The following is a 17,321-nucleotide window of genomic DNA, read 5'->3' on the forward strand; positions in this document are numbered from 1 at the left end:
TTATTTGTATGTATTATTGAAATGTTTTCTTCGTTCTTAAATTGTCAGAATTATAGGATCCAGTTCATTATTTACTTGATCAGGTCAATCAGGGCATTCTGAAATCAGGACATTATACCCTGTGTTTTAGATCAAAGTGATTATTGGAAAATGTATCCATTTATATTTGTTCAAACTTCAGAATTTTCATTTAGATGATCATATCAAACGATGTCAATATAAATAATGAGGCCTAAAGCTTAAAATTTATAGCTATGGCCTTTTAAAAATCATCAGGTCATCATGTCATTATACAAAAAAATCAGGACATTATACCCCTAATAAAAGTTATTTGCTCTGTAAAAATAATTTGAAAGAAGTTATAATTTATTTTTTGTGTTTTTCTGAGAGAAAATAGTATGATCTATACAATTAGGTAAAAAATATTGTTCTTATTTCACTGTTCAAATCAGTATTTTACAAAACACACGCCATCAGGTCATCAGGACATTATACATATCAGGTCATTATACAGTTCCGAAAGTTTCTGACAAAGATGAAAGTTATTATATAAAATATTAAACATGTAAGCCCTTCAAAGATACGTTTTTTCTTTTAATCATGCAAACTTCTTTTGAACAAGATAATAACACAACATGTTTAGTATATTTCATGTTTCTTTGAATCAATACGACAATAGTTTCAGTTCAATGGCATATGCGCGGATCCAGAAAGAATTCCTATGGCGATCCAAGTGATAAAGATGTTTTCCGGAAGGAGAGCGGATGGAGAGTGAGAGGCCTCTTTTAAGTAACTTTACAATGTGGATTTAAGAAGTTTGAATTTTTTAGGGTAAGTTTGTAAGGAACCCCCCCCCCCCAGGTCTCCCACCAAGGGGGTCAGTGGATGAACAGCTAAAATAAATATTTAATCATTTATATATGATAAATACTAGAAACATGTATATAATTTTGTTTAATTCACAACACATTATTTCTCTGGCTAAAGTTTTATTGATTAAAACTCACAAAATCCATACATAGCATAATGATGTATAAGAAAACAACACATACTCATTGTCTAAATACATTTTCAGGAAATCAGGAAATTAAACACTCAAAGAAAAGACACCCAACAAGGACCTGAATATTTTGGATGTGGATTTTCTGAAGCTTTGAACATTCAGCAGAGAAAACAAGGCTATTAAAAAATCACACACAACTACTCTAATTCTTAAGATTTAAGGTAAGTAATAATTAGCAACAATTTGAATTCTACTTGGTTTAATATACCTGTATCACTCCTCTTTATAAGTAATGAGCATCAGTCCCTTTGTGGCCTAGCTCCATTGTTAGTAAAGAGTTGAGTGCTACACGTCCATTAACCTTCGTTAATAATACATGTATCAAAAAGTTTGTTCAGATAACCACATTAAGTTAAACATACAGAGACCATTACCTTGTTTCATGTTACATACAATGACTGTTCACATGTTATAGAATATGCATCAAATGATGAAAATAGAGTTTGGTTATATATTGTAATATGAATATTGAGTTATTTAATACACATGAAAACAATAACATAAACACGGCCATTTTGTTTACATATACTATACAAGAATGGACAGTCTACATGTAATATGAAAGAAAAATTGGTGTTAAAACGCACATATTTTGATGACATGCAATATTATTATACACATGGAAAAGTACATGTTACATGTTATATATATGTAAACACAGTCAACAATTTGTTTACATCATATAGAAAAACTTACATGACCCGATAACAGATTATATATATTTCATCTGTAATGATAAATACCTATACAATATAAACACACACAGTATTCTCATCTAATGTAGATGGTATATTCAGGAGCAATACAAACACTGTCTTTACATGTAATATCTACACACAGAATGTAATGTATACTTGGTTCATTTGTTTACATCTAATTCATGCAGGTAATTGATTTACATGTAATATTGGATTTTCTTCACTTTACCTGTGTTCTCAGCCACAAAGAGGTTGTCTCTGGTGTCCACACATAAACCCCCTGGATACTGTAAATGACAGTTGTCAATGTAGCGGAGGAACTGTCCGTCCTGATCCAGGATGTGGATACGGTTGTTGTAATAGTCTGCTGTCAGGATCCGACCCTGGCTGTCTGTTGTGATGCCGAGTGGATAGAATGATTCCTTGGTAGTAGAGGGAAGACCAGTGTAGGTAAACCGGAGCTTCCCGGCCTGATTGACCACCACTACTGCACCGGCGTCATTGTCTGACACACAGATATCTAGGTTCCTGTTCTCACTGATGTATTTAATGCCACCAGATGAATAGAGAGGTTGTCCTTTGTCATCGTACTGAATACTTTGTTTCTCTGTGGAGCCAGAGTAACGCACAACTTTTGTTTGTTTATCATCATCACTGTCCATGACAACCAGGAGGTCACCAGAGGAGGTACTACAGACACCGCGAGGTATCCACCCCCGTAGTCTGATCACTGTCTGTATCTGTGTATTCTTCACTATGTTCACAGTTCTATCAATGTAATCAGTATAAACTAGATCCCCACTCCTTGTCACTGCTATGTCCTGTGGATCGTTCCCTGACTTGGTTTGGATGGACTCCACTAGTTCCCTTTGGAGGTTGTAGAGTTTCATCATTTTGTTAATACCATGCGTCCATACTATTGTATCGTTCAGACACGTCACACCATATACTCCATCCTCATACCCTGTGTCTATAGCTGTGATGACGCGGGGTACATCCATCAGTGACCGGTCTGGGGGAGAGGACTCGGCTCCTTGGGGTGGCATGCTGTAGTGTTGTTCCTCTGTTGTAAATGATAATGCTGACAGAGAACCAAACTGTTTGATCAGCTGATCTGTGTGGATTTCCTGAGGTCTAAAGTTTGGTAAGAACACTTTGAGTTTAGGAGGCAATCTTCTGAATTCAGCATTCTTGGATTTGTACTCAGAGACAAGGCAGACATCTTTGGAGTTCAGTAACTTCTTCAGTTCAGCAATGGTCTGTGTGATTTCAGAAATGGTGCGTGTGATTTCATCTTCCTGTTTATTTAGGATGGGCAGGTGTTTGGATTCCATTTCCTCCACATCAGATTTCAGGTTTGTGATAATGGCGTCTATTTCTCTGTGCCAGACTTCTCCTTGTTTGTCAATTGCTGTTGTCAATTTCTGGGAGTTTTTACTCAGATCAGCTTTCTGCACTGTGATAATGGATGCACTCTCTTGGTATTTAGGACAAATGAATTTCTCCAATTCTTGCAAATCTTTTTGCAACTTTTCAGTTTTGCTTTCAAAGGTTGTGAGAATGTCAACTTGTATATGTCCTAAATGTTTTTTAGAAGAAATACATTGTACACAAATAGGAATGACACATTGTTCACAGTGGAGTTCACATTGTTTGGTGGGGTGTTTCCTACACTTGGGATAGCTCAGAGTGGTTAGGTATTGTTTTAGTGGCACCACGTTATGAACAACAGAGGAATCAGATAAATGTTTCTCTACACAGTCTTTACACAGATGTATATGACAAACTTCACAGTACATGGGGGCCACAGAGTACTGACACAGGGTGCAGCGTACAACATCCTGGGCGCTGTTCCTGGGGTCCATGGTCAGGGATCCTTTTCTTTACTATTAATAGGGAACAATATTTATAAGAATTTGGAACATGTAAATACATGTATTGTCAAAACTACATGAATACCGGTAGTATTAAATGTAATATACATCAATTAATTTTATGCAGTATGTACATGCCATATATTAATTAATTCATACCATTACATGCTAAGTTTTTGTAGGTGGAACTTATCTATCAACAACAGTTTCAATCAACTTATTATAAATAAATGTTTATAACTTGATATAGCCTATTAAACTGTCAGATTATTTATAAATAAGTAAATTGAAGAGCTTACTAATTCAGATACACTGGTAAACTTCCAAATGTCACAACCCAACATGACGGGTTCTGGGTGTTAAATCTTTGTTCTTGGTCTAGCTCCCAGCTACCCGTGGGATTTAAAGGTTGCAACATCCTCTGTCCACAATCTACATTTAGATGACAAATTGTTGTTCTTGGTCAACACAATATGGTTATTTCTAAGATCAAAGTCTCAAATTCTCAAAATCAAAGAAAAAAACCCCACATGAATATGTGGAAGGTCTCAATCATTAATATCTATACACTAGCGAGATATAGCCCCCTCCCCCCTCTCCCCCAATAATAAAAAAATAATTACCAGTCATAGAAAAAGATTTATATATATTTATTAAGAAGACAAAACCCAGTTGATATAAAAAAAAAAAAATCATACCTGCATGTTCAAGGGTTTCAAGAGATTACATTTACAAACAACTTCAGAACCACAGTGTTCAGCTACTGAAAAACTTCAAAATCAAACATGGCAGGCCGTGGGTGTTTATTGTTCCTGGTCCACCTACCTGTACAGGATCACGTGATTCAGATTTAAATGTCAGGTACACACCTGTAATATGACAAGGACAGAAAATCAGATATCTGAGTACTCTCAAATCTAGGTCAAACATTGTTAAGGTTTAAACGAGAAACAGCATTCTTTATTTGGTGAAAACAGAGAAACAGTAAAAAACATTCAGTTTTGATTCTTTAATTGTTTTTTTAAAAACATGCACCCACTTAAAAAAATATTCTGTAATTGTGTGTGTTGGAGGAGGAGAGGGGAGATAGGAATATAGGAATCGGGCTGATCCATTTTAGAAACAACATTTTGTATTTAAAAGTTTAATTAAGGTTACTCTGAGTTACTAAAAAACAAAAGTAGTATGAACAATGTTATTGATAACAATAGTTTCAGCCATAAGGTGAAATTCATACTGTGTGTTGACTGTGTTGACTTGATTCCTGTATTGTGTCTATACACAGGGTGTGCTGTCAACTGGCAAGCTGCGGGACAGTCCCAGATTTCCTTACAAAGCAGAGCTTGACCACGCTATTGGAGCAGCCATCAATTATCTCGGACCATGGCACATCCTGGAAGCTGTGCCTCTCAACATCACAGGAGATGAGTGAGTGGGATTCAGTTAATTGGGGAAGCATTTTTATATATCGCTGATTCTTTAAAATTGTTTAAACTAAATTGGCCCCTGAATGATTATTTGACCTCACAAGGGGTTCAGATTTTGATGTAGGTTTATATCCTAGCTGTATATGGATATATCCCTCTAGCTATTTTTAGAATCGGTAGGACAACAAAGTAGTGCCTTTAAGCAAAATAGTCCCTATACTTGCAGAGTGTATACACATTTATTGGGACAATTTAAACCAGAATACTTGACACATGTCAGAAAAGAGGATTTGCAATTTTAAAAACAAGTGTCAAAACTGAATTATCATTTGAAGAAAAATCGAATTGAAACTGGTTGATGTACACCCTTTCCAAAACTGAGAAAATGAATCTGACTTCAAACTACTAAATTTTAACAGGAAAGATACAATATGATGAGCTTTCATTCAAGAGGTTCCTCGTTGCTGAACGAAAATTAGGGCCGGATCTATAAATCCAAACGTTAACATTACCGCCTATGGAAAATGCATTAGTGGACTTTACCCATATTAGGCTCCATTTGCAATTATTATGATAAACGTGCATTTTTCTTTCGTACATCTTCTCATTTATGTGTACAAACTTAATTTCCAACAAGTTTAATTATTTTGATAACACATTTTATAGGATATATCCATCACACCCCCCCCCCCCCCCAGGGTTAAAAAAAAAACAATTTAAATTAAAGAAATTATGATTTAAACTTGAATATGATTTATTGTGAGTTTTTACATAAAAAAATATATATGTGTGTTTCTAATTATATATTAGTTTAGAAGACATTTTTATAAATTTTGAGACCAATTATCACTTCCGGTTTTAGTGCGATCATTTCAAGCGAGCATAAGTGAAAGAAGAGAAGCCGAAAGTTTCTGGTGAGGAAAAATACTTCATTCTAGCAGTGTCCAGCTATCTAAGATTAGTTTGCATTGTAAGGGAATTGTATATTAGTGTCCGTTAGGTTCCAATTCTATATTTATGATGATAGATTTACATTTAATTTGAGTAAATTAATTTGTCATGCATATGACATGACTATGTACCGAAGATGTAGGTATGCACTCTTTAATATGTAGAAACCTACCATGTTGGTAAGTACTTAATCCACAAAACCTATCTTTGTTTATCATAATCAAAATTAAATGAAATTATCAGTAATCATTGTAAGTAGATATTTACTATATATTGTTATATTCAGTAGTATATTCTCACTATATAACATTTTTGAATAAGTTTTCTCGTTATGTCACAAATGAGATAATTTTATTACTATGCCCTAAACATTGCTGAATCACACCGGAAGCAGTTATATTGCCCTCCCGGAAACAGTTATATTTCACAGGAAATAGTTATATTGCCTTCCCGAAACTGTAATATCACCATCGCGTGCAAGAATTCTGCATATCAATTACGTCGGGTTCGAAATTCAACGAGCCAGTTGCTAAGCAAACGTAAACAGATCCGCGAATTTTAAACATGTTAGGCCAACATTTGCGGTTTGTTCATCTTAATTCAGATGATCTCGATAGTTTAATTGATGAAAAAAAATTCGGCAAATACGACAAAAGTGATAAACTCAAGCGTGAGTGTTTTAAAAACATTTGCCTCTGCCTTGTGAATTAAATAAATATGTTGATAACCCTAGTTTGATATGTTTAAAAATGTTATATAACATATATTGCATGTCTTCTCGGGCGACAATACCAGAATATTTGTCCCTCGATGACAGGAAAGCCCTGGAGTGTTATGTCGCCCTCTGCCTTCGGCATCGGGCGACATAACACTCCAGGGCTTTCCTGTCACCTCGGGTCAAATATTATGGTATGTCGCCCTCGAAGCCATGTAATATATGTATAATATAACTCTATATACCGTAGACGAATAGTCAATAATTGTAATATTAGCTCGTCCGAAAAATATTGACCGGTCAATATTTTTTTGATATTGACCGGCTAGGAATAATATCTGGAGAACATTCCCTCTTTTTCAAATAATCACCTCTGATTAGTTGATTCGTTAACAATGACGTAAATATAACTCTTCGCGACTCCAAAACAAGGTGACGTCATAATAGACAGTCAGTCAAGGCAAGTAAACAACGGACGCGCAATGCGACGGTTTGCTTTCATAAAGGATATAAGGATTTGCGAATTACTGTGAAGTAAAATCAGGTTGAACATCTATATATTAATTCTTTCAGTTGGCGGAATATCACCAGTGACCGTTTGATGCTGAGGATATTTTGGAAATGAACTTTGCACAGAATTGAATTCGTGAATTCTTTGTTGAACCGAGAAAATTACGGTGATCTGTTTTCAATTACTTTATTAATTTTGGTTTGTTTCTTCATATAACAAAACAAATGTTGACTGTGTTTTCGGGCAACATTGATTATATTAGCCCCCTTGGGACGAAAATATTCCCTCTGCTTCGCTTCGGGCAATATTTCGTCCCTCGTGGGCTAATATAATCAATGTTGCCCTCAACCCCAGTCAATATTTGTATAGTATTGATTTATTCATACTATTGAAAAAAATAGATCAACATGTTGGGGTGGGGGTTGATACTGAATGTTGGTTGGAGGGGGGGGGGGGGTTGTGGTCTTTAGGCTGTACAGATGTGTTGTGCATGAAGATGTAGTTATTGTTGCCTATCTATTCTCTCTTTCTGTGTCTCTCCCTCTTTCTCTCATTCATTCTCTCTCTCTCTCTCTCTCTCTCTCTCTCTCTCTCTCTCTCTCTCTCTCTCTCTCTCTCTCTCTCTCTCTCTCTCTCTCTGTCTCTCAATATATGACTGCTTTTGACATGGAATTGCAAATGTTGGGGATAGTGTTTGTTATATGTAGAATTAAATTCAAAACATTTAATTTTAGATAACATGTAAATTGAAATGGAACTTCTTCAAAGAATAAAACATAACAATGAGCCGCACTTGATGTAAGTAAAATTTATTTTGTAAGTACACTCGTCCAAGTTTAAAAGAAGGAACCTGTAAAAACTATACACCTTGGCCAGTATTTTACATGCAGATAAATATAGAATATCACACTTTTGTTTTGATCTCAGCCCTGGTGTCAGCCCGAGCGGTTGGTATCGGCCCAAGCCCGAAGGGGGCGGGCCGATACTATTCGAGGGCTGATACCAGGGACGAGATCAAAACAAAAGTGTGATGTTGTTTATATCATATATCTAAAATCAAGGACTTTAATTCAAATTTAAATTCCAAATAAGGAATATAATTTATCATGAAGAAGCTATAGATTTTTTTCGGATTTACAAAACTTGTTCGTTTTTATTTCTTTTTATAATTTTTTTATGTGTTAAAACTGTAAAGAATTGTCGGACTTTGTTGACAAACCATCGTCATTTAAAATACAGTAGAAGAGAGTCTGTCGTCTGAAATGAAGGACTATCTTCTAGAATTCAAAATTATCGCGAGATAAACTTCCCTCCTACGCAGCTTCGTTATGAGTCAAATTCTTTCACTGGGATTTCGTAAGTTTCCCGTCAGATTCCATTCATAAAGATCCATACTGTTATATAGAAAGTTATTTGAGAACGTTCATAAGCGCGTCCATTACTTTAACCCCTTAATTTTTACAGTCTAATCTCTGATTTTCTAAGATTAAGTCTTGTTCCATCCTTCTCTATATCCTCCATAATTTAAACGTTGATTGATATTAAATAAATCGTGCTATTGTTCTAAATACACAAGGTTACCTCCCCTTACTTAGATACACATCACTCTTTGGCGCTATTTTTGAATTATTATTTTTCAATTTTCGGTAATACATCAAAATATTCAGACGTGTAAGGTGATAATTTGTATTATATATTCGTTATTCTATCATTTTTTCACAAACTAGTCTTAATTTAAAGCAGAGATATATGGAAATTATCTATTTCAAATTTGAGGGCAATACACCCCCTTGACGACGGTACACATCACTCTTTGGCGCTATTTTTGAATTATTATTTTTCAATTTTCGGTAATACATCAAAATATTCAGACGTGTAAGGTGATAATTTGTATTATATATTCGTTATTCTATCATTTTTTCACAAACTAGTCTTAATTTAAAGCAGAGATATATGGAAATTATCTATTTCAAATTTGAGGGCAATACACCCCCTTGACGACGGGCTGAGACAGAGAAATATCAGCCCCGAGGGCGATACAGCCCTAGCTTCCGGTTGCTGTCTCACCTAGTCCAAAACACGTGTATCAGGGCTGATACACTACTAGGTATATGATATTTTAGAATATTAGATCCTGGGAAACTTTATATTGATTTACAATACTACTTATTTCACAGACTAAGTGGGTATTTCTTGTTCTTCTGGATTTTAAACTTTAGTTAAATTTAGACTCTCTTCCACAGGATATGTCTTTTGATAAATTTTGTTAAATTTGTTAGCATGATAACAATATACAAGAGTAAAAAGAAAAACTCCTTATTGGCAAGTTCTTTTCCCCAATGACATATATTTAATGAGTTAAGTCATGGTGCTTTTGTTCCAAAATTAGGCTTAAATAAAAGTTCAGCAAATATTACACTTACGTGAGAAAAAAAAACTCATCACTATGACATCATTATGACGTCATAGGTGAGGTAATCTCAAGCTAGCATCAAAATGGAGCAAAAACTGAATTTAGGGCTTCACATTATAGAGTCATATAACTTTATTATTTATAAACCAATACCTACATGTAATACCTTGATGGATAGGGAAATTCCTATACTTTTCTATTTTACCTTTTTCGTGGTATTTGAAAACAATTCTTTTTTGTAAATAAGAGAAAACTCATGATTTTTACAACAACATTTTTAGAAAATCATAAGAATATGAACAAAATAAATTTGGTTAAATATTGAATGTTTATGTTTTAATTACATGTATTTTAATCCTTGAGATTAAAGTTTCCTCAATTTATGCTATTTGAAGAGCATCGAGTGCCAATGAGCTATATGTTGTTTAGGTAAATTATGCCTGGACTGTTTCTTCGGATTTCATGCATGTGTATCAATGCTGCAAAATCCATAATTATGTATAATTGAATTTTTCTAAATTTGGAATCATGGTTCAGTATAGTGTCTAGAGTGAATATATCAGCTAAGAATTGTAAATAACCACAATGACTGTTTTATATAAACAACTGTTTAATGGTCTTTTTGAGAACTGAAATGCTGAATGTGATATGTCTGTCACAATAAAATCATCTTAGAAAAGGGACTTGATTATAAATATAAGAATATCCAGGGGGAAACAGATTTTTTTGTATAGGATCTACATGTATTACACCACATTGTCCAGATTTTTTGTATAGGATCTACACGTATTACACCACATTGTCCAGATGTTTTGTATAGGATCTACATGCATTACACCACATTTTCCAGATGTTTTGTATAGGATCTACATGTATTACACCACATTGTCCAGATGGTTTGTATCGACTCCATGAAGCTGATTTTATCATGCCTATTGTTGCTCAGGTGAGCGATGTGGCCCGTGGGCCTCTTGTTTTAGCCTAATGTTATCACTGAATGCAAAGTGTTGAAGCTACAACATATGTAGTGTAAAACCTTCAAAAATAATCTCTGTTAAAGATACATCTTATTTGTGTTGGACATTTCAGTAACTACCAATGAAGAATAACTTGGTTGTCCACAAGATTTTGTTTTTTGTTTATTTCAGTGATGTCTACACCTGTCCTCATGGCTGGTTGATTCCAGTAATCAGAGACAATGTTGGAAACACAGAGTTAGGGTTCTTTACGACCTACTTTCTCCCCCTGGCTGCTTAACTCAAGGAGAAATTTAAGGTTTCTTCTGTGTGCATTGAAAAGGTATTAAGTCTATTAATGTTTAGTCGGTCAAAGAATACTTCAATGGCATGATATATATATACAGTAGATAAATGTTATGGTTTCTTACTTTCTACACATAATCTGTTTTAACAGTAAGAATTGCTTATATTCTCTCGTTCATTTGTGTTTGGAAATCTGGGCTATGATTATTGAAAGCTTTTATTTTAATTGTTTGTGATTAGCTGTTTGGTTTTTTTTTTATTATAATTATAGAATGATTTTAGAAGTGATGTATTTTCAGTTTTTGATGTATTTTGCTTCGACAGCTCTGGAGGCGAAGTCCACTGGTAACCAAGTGGTGTGCAAGTCTTAGGATGTTCTACAGAGGCAATTCTGGTCCCTATTACCTGGCTTCTGTAACCAACCCACAGACCTCCCACAGATAACACAACCTCAGGTTATACAACCTCACACAGGTAACAACCTCACACAGGTTACACACCTCACACAGATAACACAACCTCACGTAATACAACCTCACACAGGTAACACAACCACACACAGGTATTACAACCTCATATAGGTAATACAACCTCACAAAGGTAGCAAACCCACACAGGTACAACAACCACACACAGGTGACACAACCTCAGTTAATACAACCTCACACAGGTAACAACCACACACTGGTAACACAACTTACACAGGTAGCAAAACCTCGACAGGTAATACAAACTTACACATGTCACTTCATACAGGTAATACAACCTCACAATGTAACTTATGTATAATAAACCTCAAACTGTAACCAACCAAACAGACCACACATAGGTAATTAATACATCCTCAAACTGTAACCTATGTTATTACTAGCAGGAAACTGAAGTAAAACGTGACACAGGTAACAAACACACACTGGTAACACACCTCACACAAGTAACAAAAACCCTCAGGTAATACAACCTCATACAGGTAACAACCTCACACAGGTTACACACCTCACACAGGTTACACACCTCACACAGGTAACACAACCTCAAACAAGTAACACAACCTCAAACAGAAAGCACAACCACACACAGGTTTTATAACCTCACATTGGTAATACAACCTTACAAAAGTTACAACAGACAAACCTTATAGAGGAAGACAAATATTTGGGTTTTATCATTGTTGCCGTCTACTTTAAAAGCTCTTTCTAGTTTAAGGTCCATTGACTCTCATATGAGAGAGATCACTCTTATATAACTCAACCTGAGATTTAGAATAGAATTGTACCTTTAATGAATATGCTAATGCAACAGTTGAAGAAAATGTAAAAAGCAACTGCAAGATGCTTTTGATACTATGAGAAAAAATTATTCTGTAAAAGAGTTTGATTTGAGATGTCATGGATAGTTTTTTGCCATGTTCAGAGACAATTACTGTGTAATACAATTTGAAAATACATGTCTTTGAAAAGACAAGATTTCATTCCCGTATCTAGAATTGTTAGATGTACATGTACATGTAAGTCTGTGACAGAGCGTTGCTCTTACAATGCTCAAACATCTATTGGAATTTCAATGACACGAGGGAATTTTATTTTACAGAGGAGTGCAAAAAAGAGGTGGCAAGGTTTGCCAACAACTTCCTGCTGATCTTGTTCAACCTGTTAATGACGGAACTAGAGAACACCAAAGACACCGCCTGATTGGCTGTCCTAGAAACCACCAAGTGCTACCTACACATAAAGGACACTGCAGTATTTATTTTACAGTAGCAATGTCTTCCATTCTTATGCAGGTTCTTATTTTAGATTGACATGCGATTTAGCAGGTGGAATACATGTACTACAATCTGTGTAAAACACTTAACCATTAAAAAAAAATTGGGTCTTGATAGCTTGTTTGTAATTAGAGTTGTGTTGATCTCTCTTTCAGCTTGGGAACACATACTGTGATAAATGTTAAGAAAAGTTCCATGAAGAAGGCATTTCATCATTTAAAAGGTTGGATGCAGTCATTCTTTGGTTTTTAAGTTGACATGAATCCTCAGTTTTACAGTGCCATTTTTACCATATCAAAGTTAACGTTAAAGATACCACCCCCATTTATTATATTTGTCCTAATGTTGTTTATTTTGCTTTCTGTAGGCTAGCTTTGCTTGATCTTCTTCTTGTGATGTTACCTCTTGTAAAGGAAATGCGGGTGAAGGAAATTTTCCAACTTGTGACACAGTTTCTATCAGTGAGTTGAACTATACAGTCCTTTACTAGATATTGTATTTCTACTAAATAAGAGTTTAAATATTTTAAATGTTTCAACAGTTTTGTGTTACTCACATAGGCTTAAATAGTGAAAGATTTGATTAAATCCAATATATTTGTGCTGTTCTCCTGTGGATAGGTACAAGAAGTGATCTGGTGAACCTACTTGTAGATTCCCCTTAATAGTACTACTTTCTGGTCTGTTTCTCCTACAGGACACAGACAAGACCTTACAGAAGAAGTGTTACCGTGTGTTAGAGGACCTGTGTGGGAGCCCCTCCCCCTCCTGTCAAGGGTTCCTTACCCAGAACCTTCCCGGTATCCAGGGGTTCTGCTCCAGTCCCTCTCTAGTTCCAGTCCCTCATCAAAAGCGGTAAGATACGATAAATTCCTTATTTTACGCGAGTACTTAATTCCGCGATTCGACGGTTTTCCATCAGATCGCAAGTACATAAAATCGTGAATGCCAAGTTTTATCATACAGTAAAACTCGTTCAGTACGAACACGGATATAGTGAATTCTTGGATAGTGAAGTTTTTTGGAGTCCTCTGTAAAATTCTTAACAAATCTTTGCAAAATTTAACGTTTATAATGAATTCGGATACAAGGAATTTATGGATATACATGTAGCGAACTGATTTTGTGTCCTGTAGAGGTGAATAATAACAAAACACTTTTATAACGAATTTATTTACAGTTTAAAAAGTTTGCACTTCCAGTTAACATAACAATTTGAATGAATTTATTTTCATATAAATTTTTCAATTCACAATCTGATTATTAAAGATATCAAAGTAATGTATTTTTATTTTAAGCCTCATTAAGCAAAAATTATAGTCTTGTAAAAGAAAACATGCATATAGTGATTATTATTATGAATTCGTTATATGGATATTACGAATTACGAAATAACCAAGTATATCCACTGGTCCCTAGGACATGCTGGTGAATTCGTCAAAATAAAGAGAGGACAAATACATGTACATGTTTATTGTATAGAACTCTCTAATGTTCTTTCTCTGTCTCTCATGATCACTTTCTTTAGATTTTAAGCTTTGTCTAGTGTTTTCTGATAAAGAAACAAAACGAACTTCAAGGTTAAATTAAAAGCATTTTGTTTCGTTTCCAGCCTCGTCTGTGCTGTTTAATAAACATATTCAAGTTATTGCCAGAGGAGCAGAAGGACTTCTTGTTAGCTGTTGTACCAGAGGTAAATGTCAATATCATTAAGGTAATGGTCTCCTAGAGAAATCTTCCTAACGAATGTAAGGGAGTCTAAGTGGTGATGAAAAATGAAATTTAATGCAATATCTGTATTAACGTTTTGGTAATTGTCAATGTCGATGAATAAATTTATATAGATATAACATTAAGATTTTATATTGATAGAGAAATAAACTGTCATTTTTCTTTTAATAAACATGTAAAAATTCAGGAAAAGGGTTCTGTGTAATTGTTTTTATTAGAAGAAAAGGATGCATTTGATAATGATTAATGAAAACATTTAGGACAAACAATTTTGCAAAATAATTGCACATTGTTGTATTTCTCTACAAACGGTGAACATTTTAGAGCCAGGTAGTACATACATTGTGCAATGTAGCATCTTCTTACTTTTACCTTGATTTTTTGACAGGCAATTCTGTGCACCAAAGAGATAGGAGAGAAGGCTCGCTCTGCTTCGTACCTACTGTTGGTGGAGATGGGCCGTGCCAAGATACGATGGAATAAAGATGAAAACGGTATTATGTTCAGTTGGTTTCTTTAAGCTTATATTTAGAGCTTAGTAATGAATTTCATGTTGTAGATTTACTTGAGACAAGTAATCCATCAACAAATACCTAGTAACCACTTGTATAACAGGTTTTTTTCTTTCTGTGTGTAACTAGTTTTCATTTTATTGGGTGTGACAGGTGTCCTTCTTCCTCAATAACAAACTGCTTTCTCATGAACAGGTGCCCTGGAAGACTACTTCCAGATGGTGATGGCAGGACTTGGGGGTTCCCCTCAGATGGTCAGCTCCACCCTGCTGGCTCTCACCCGCATTCTCTACGAGTTCAAAGGTCAGTGACTGAAGTAGTGTACAATTAAAAATAAATTGCATACTGATCTTGTTCTTGCTGCAATTGTATCTTTCACATATTAATATTGGTTCACATGAGTTGTATCATTTTTCACCAAGACATTGTTGTTAACTTTAAAATGTTGCTGTCTACAGCCTCCATCAGTTCCTCGTTACTGGAGACAATCGTGGAGAACTTGTGTATATTACTGACCTCCAAGACAAGAGAAGTGGTCAAAGCAGCTCTGGGCTTCATGAAGGTTCTTCTCTCCGCCTACCCAGACACTGTGCTGGCACCACACTTAAAACAAATTGTAAGCTTGGCTCTTAAAACTAAATCTCAAATTAATTTTAATGTTATTTAATGTGTCAGTGTACAGATATGCACTGGTTGATTTGAATGAATCACTGTTGTATTTTTCCTCTCTTTTAGATGTCTAGTCTTGTATCACAGAAAGAGGATTGCAAACACCACTTCAGGTTTAAAGCCAAGGAAATTTATGCCAAACTTATCAAGAAATTTGGGTAAAATTTGGATTTTTTATCACTTTCCTTAAACACTTTAAATGTGTATTATTACATACATGTACATTTATGCAAGTTAAACCAACTACAATGAGGCTCCATTGGAATAATGTGCTAAAGCTTAAAAGCATGGAATGGCATGTTTTGTAATGGAGAATTATTTTAATGCAGTAGATATATAGATCGATGTACATGAATGCAGGATTTTGTAGTTTAGTACCAAGTATTAATAACTGGTTCCAGGTATGAGACAATCTTTGGCCTCTCACCACCAAGTATTCACAAGGTGTTGGTAAACATAAAGAAGACCCAGGAGAGAGCGAAGAAGAAGAAGAAGGAAAAAGAGGAGGAGTCGGAAGAAGAGAGTGATCAGGAGCACTTCAAGTCCCAGCCAGAGAGGTACTTTCTACATGTATACATGTTATCTTATGTATTAAATGTTTTATTTTCCCTCAGCGTTTGATTGGTTAAATTTTATTAAATGATCATGTTAAAAATTCTATAATAAATCTGATGCTTGTAAACCTTACTATGCTAGAAATAAAAAATGTATAAACCTTACTTTAAAAACATGTATTAATCTCATGAAAAAACTATAACTGTATAGAATAAGGATAATTTAAAATTAATGTGAACACTTTATAAGTGTGTCCAGTGCATCAATGTTAACTCCATCAAGATTTCTTTCAATTTCTCTCTTTAAATTCCAACAGCATGGATGAGCTTCTGAGGGAGACTGACTCCGAGGAAGAAGGAGAGACGAAGGGGGCACGCAAACCAAGGGACAGAACTCAGGCTAAACTGGCCTGGCTACAAGAAGGAGGGGACATCATGGACTTCCTGGACCCCAGTGCATCCAAGAAAGTTCTTGGTAAGTTACAGGAAATGCTCCATTTTAAGGGGGCCGGGGCGTATTGTGTTACGGGTTTGGAAAAACTGGTATAAATAAAATGAGGCAAGTCCTTTGTGACAAACAAAACACAAACCATACTTTTTCATATAAGATTTACTTTAAGAATTGATTGAATGAAATAAATATCAAATCCTTGTAGTTAATTACGATGTTTTTTATCCATGTTGATCAAGTGGACATGCATTTAATTGCATGTGATGTTGAAAAACAATTGAAGGCCGTCATTAATGTTTGCAACGTTTTATTGATAGCAACAAAGCCAGGAGAAAAGAGAGAACAAAAGACAAAGAAAAAGGAAGCTGAGTTTAAGACGGCTCCCGATGGACGACTGATCATTACAGAGTCGAGTGACGAGGAAGGTAAACAAGAGGCCCATGGGGCCACATCGCTCACCTGAGCAACAATTGGCGTTCAAAAGATATTGTGCCATATGGTCCCTCGGTAGAATAACAAAAAATAAATATTGTCAAGTATTCGAATTTTACACTTATTTTTGCATACACGTAATATTTGACATTGTACCTTTATGAAATACTATTTTTTACCAGAATAAGAAATCCTACGCAAGATATAAAACTAAACATTTGGTAGGGGTACACTGTTAAGTTGTTTAAAACTTCCAATTCCCTATATTTTCGTTCTGCCCCTCCCCCCCCCCCC

The 17,321-nt window shown here is 35.1% G+C and overlaps 1 protein-coding gene and 1 pseudogene across 1 annotated transcript; one reads left to right on the plus strand and one right to left on the minus strand.

Annotated features, from left to right (window-relative positions):
• LOC128182335 (RRP12-like protein) overlaps window positions 1-17,321 on the plus strand; it is a 33,930-nt pseudogene that overhangs the window by 11,394 nt on the left and 5,215 nt on the right.
• LOC128182331 (uncharacterized) lies at window positions 970-4,480 on the minus strand. Its single transcript, XM_052850928.1, has 3 exons — window positions 4,334-4,480; window positions 3,935-4,067; window positions 970-3,647 (listed from the first exon to the last, which is right to left on the minus strand). Exon 3 carries the CDS (start codon window positions 3,624-3,626, stop codon window positions 1,959-1,961), a length of 1,668 nt encoding a protein of 555 aa, XP_052706888.1. The 5' UTR covers window positions 3,627-3,647; window positions 3,935-4,067; window positions 4,334-4,480; the 3' UTR covers window positions 970-1,958.

Source organism: Crassostrea angulata, chromosome 4 (assembly GCF_025612915.1).
Source record: "Crassostrea angulata isolate pt1a10 chromosome 4, ASM2561291v2, whole genome shotgun sequence".
NCBI classification, from domain to species: Eukaryota; Metazoa; Mollusca; class Bivalvia; order Ostreida; family Ostreidae; genus Magallana; species Magallana angulata.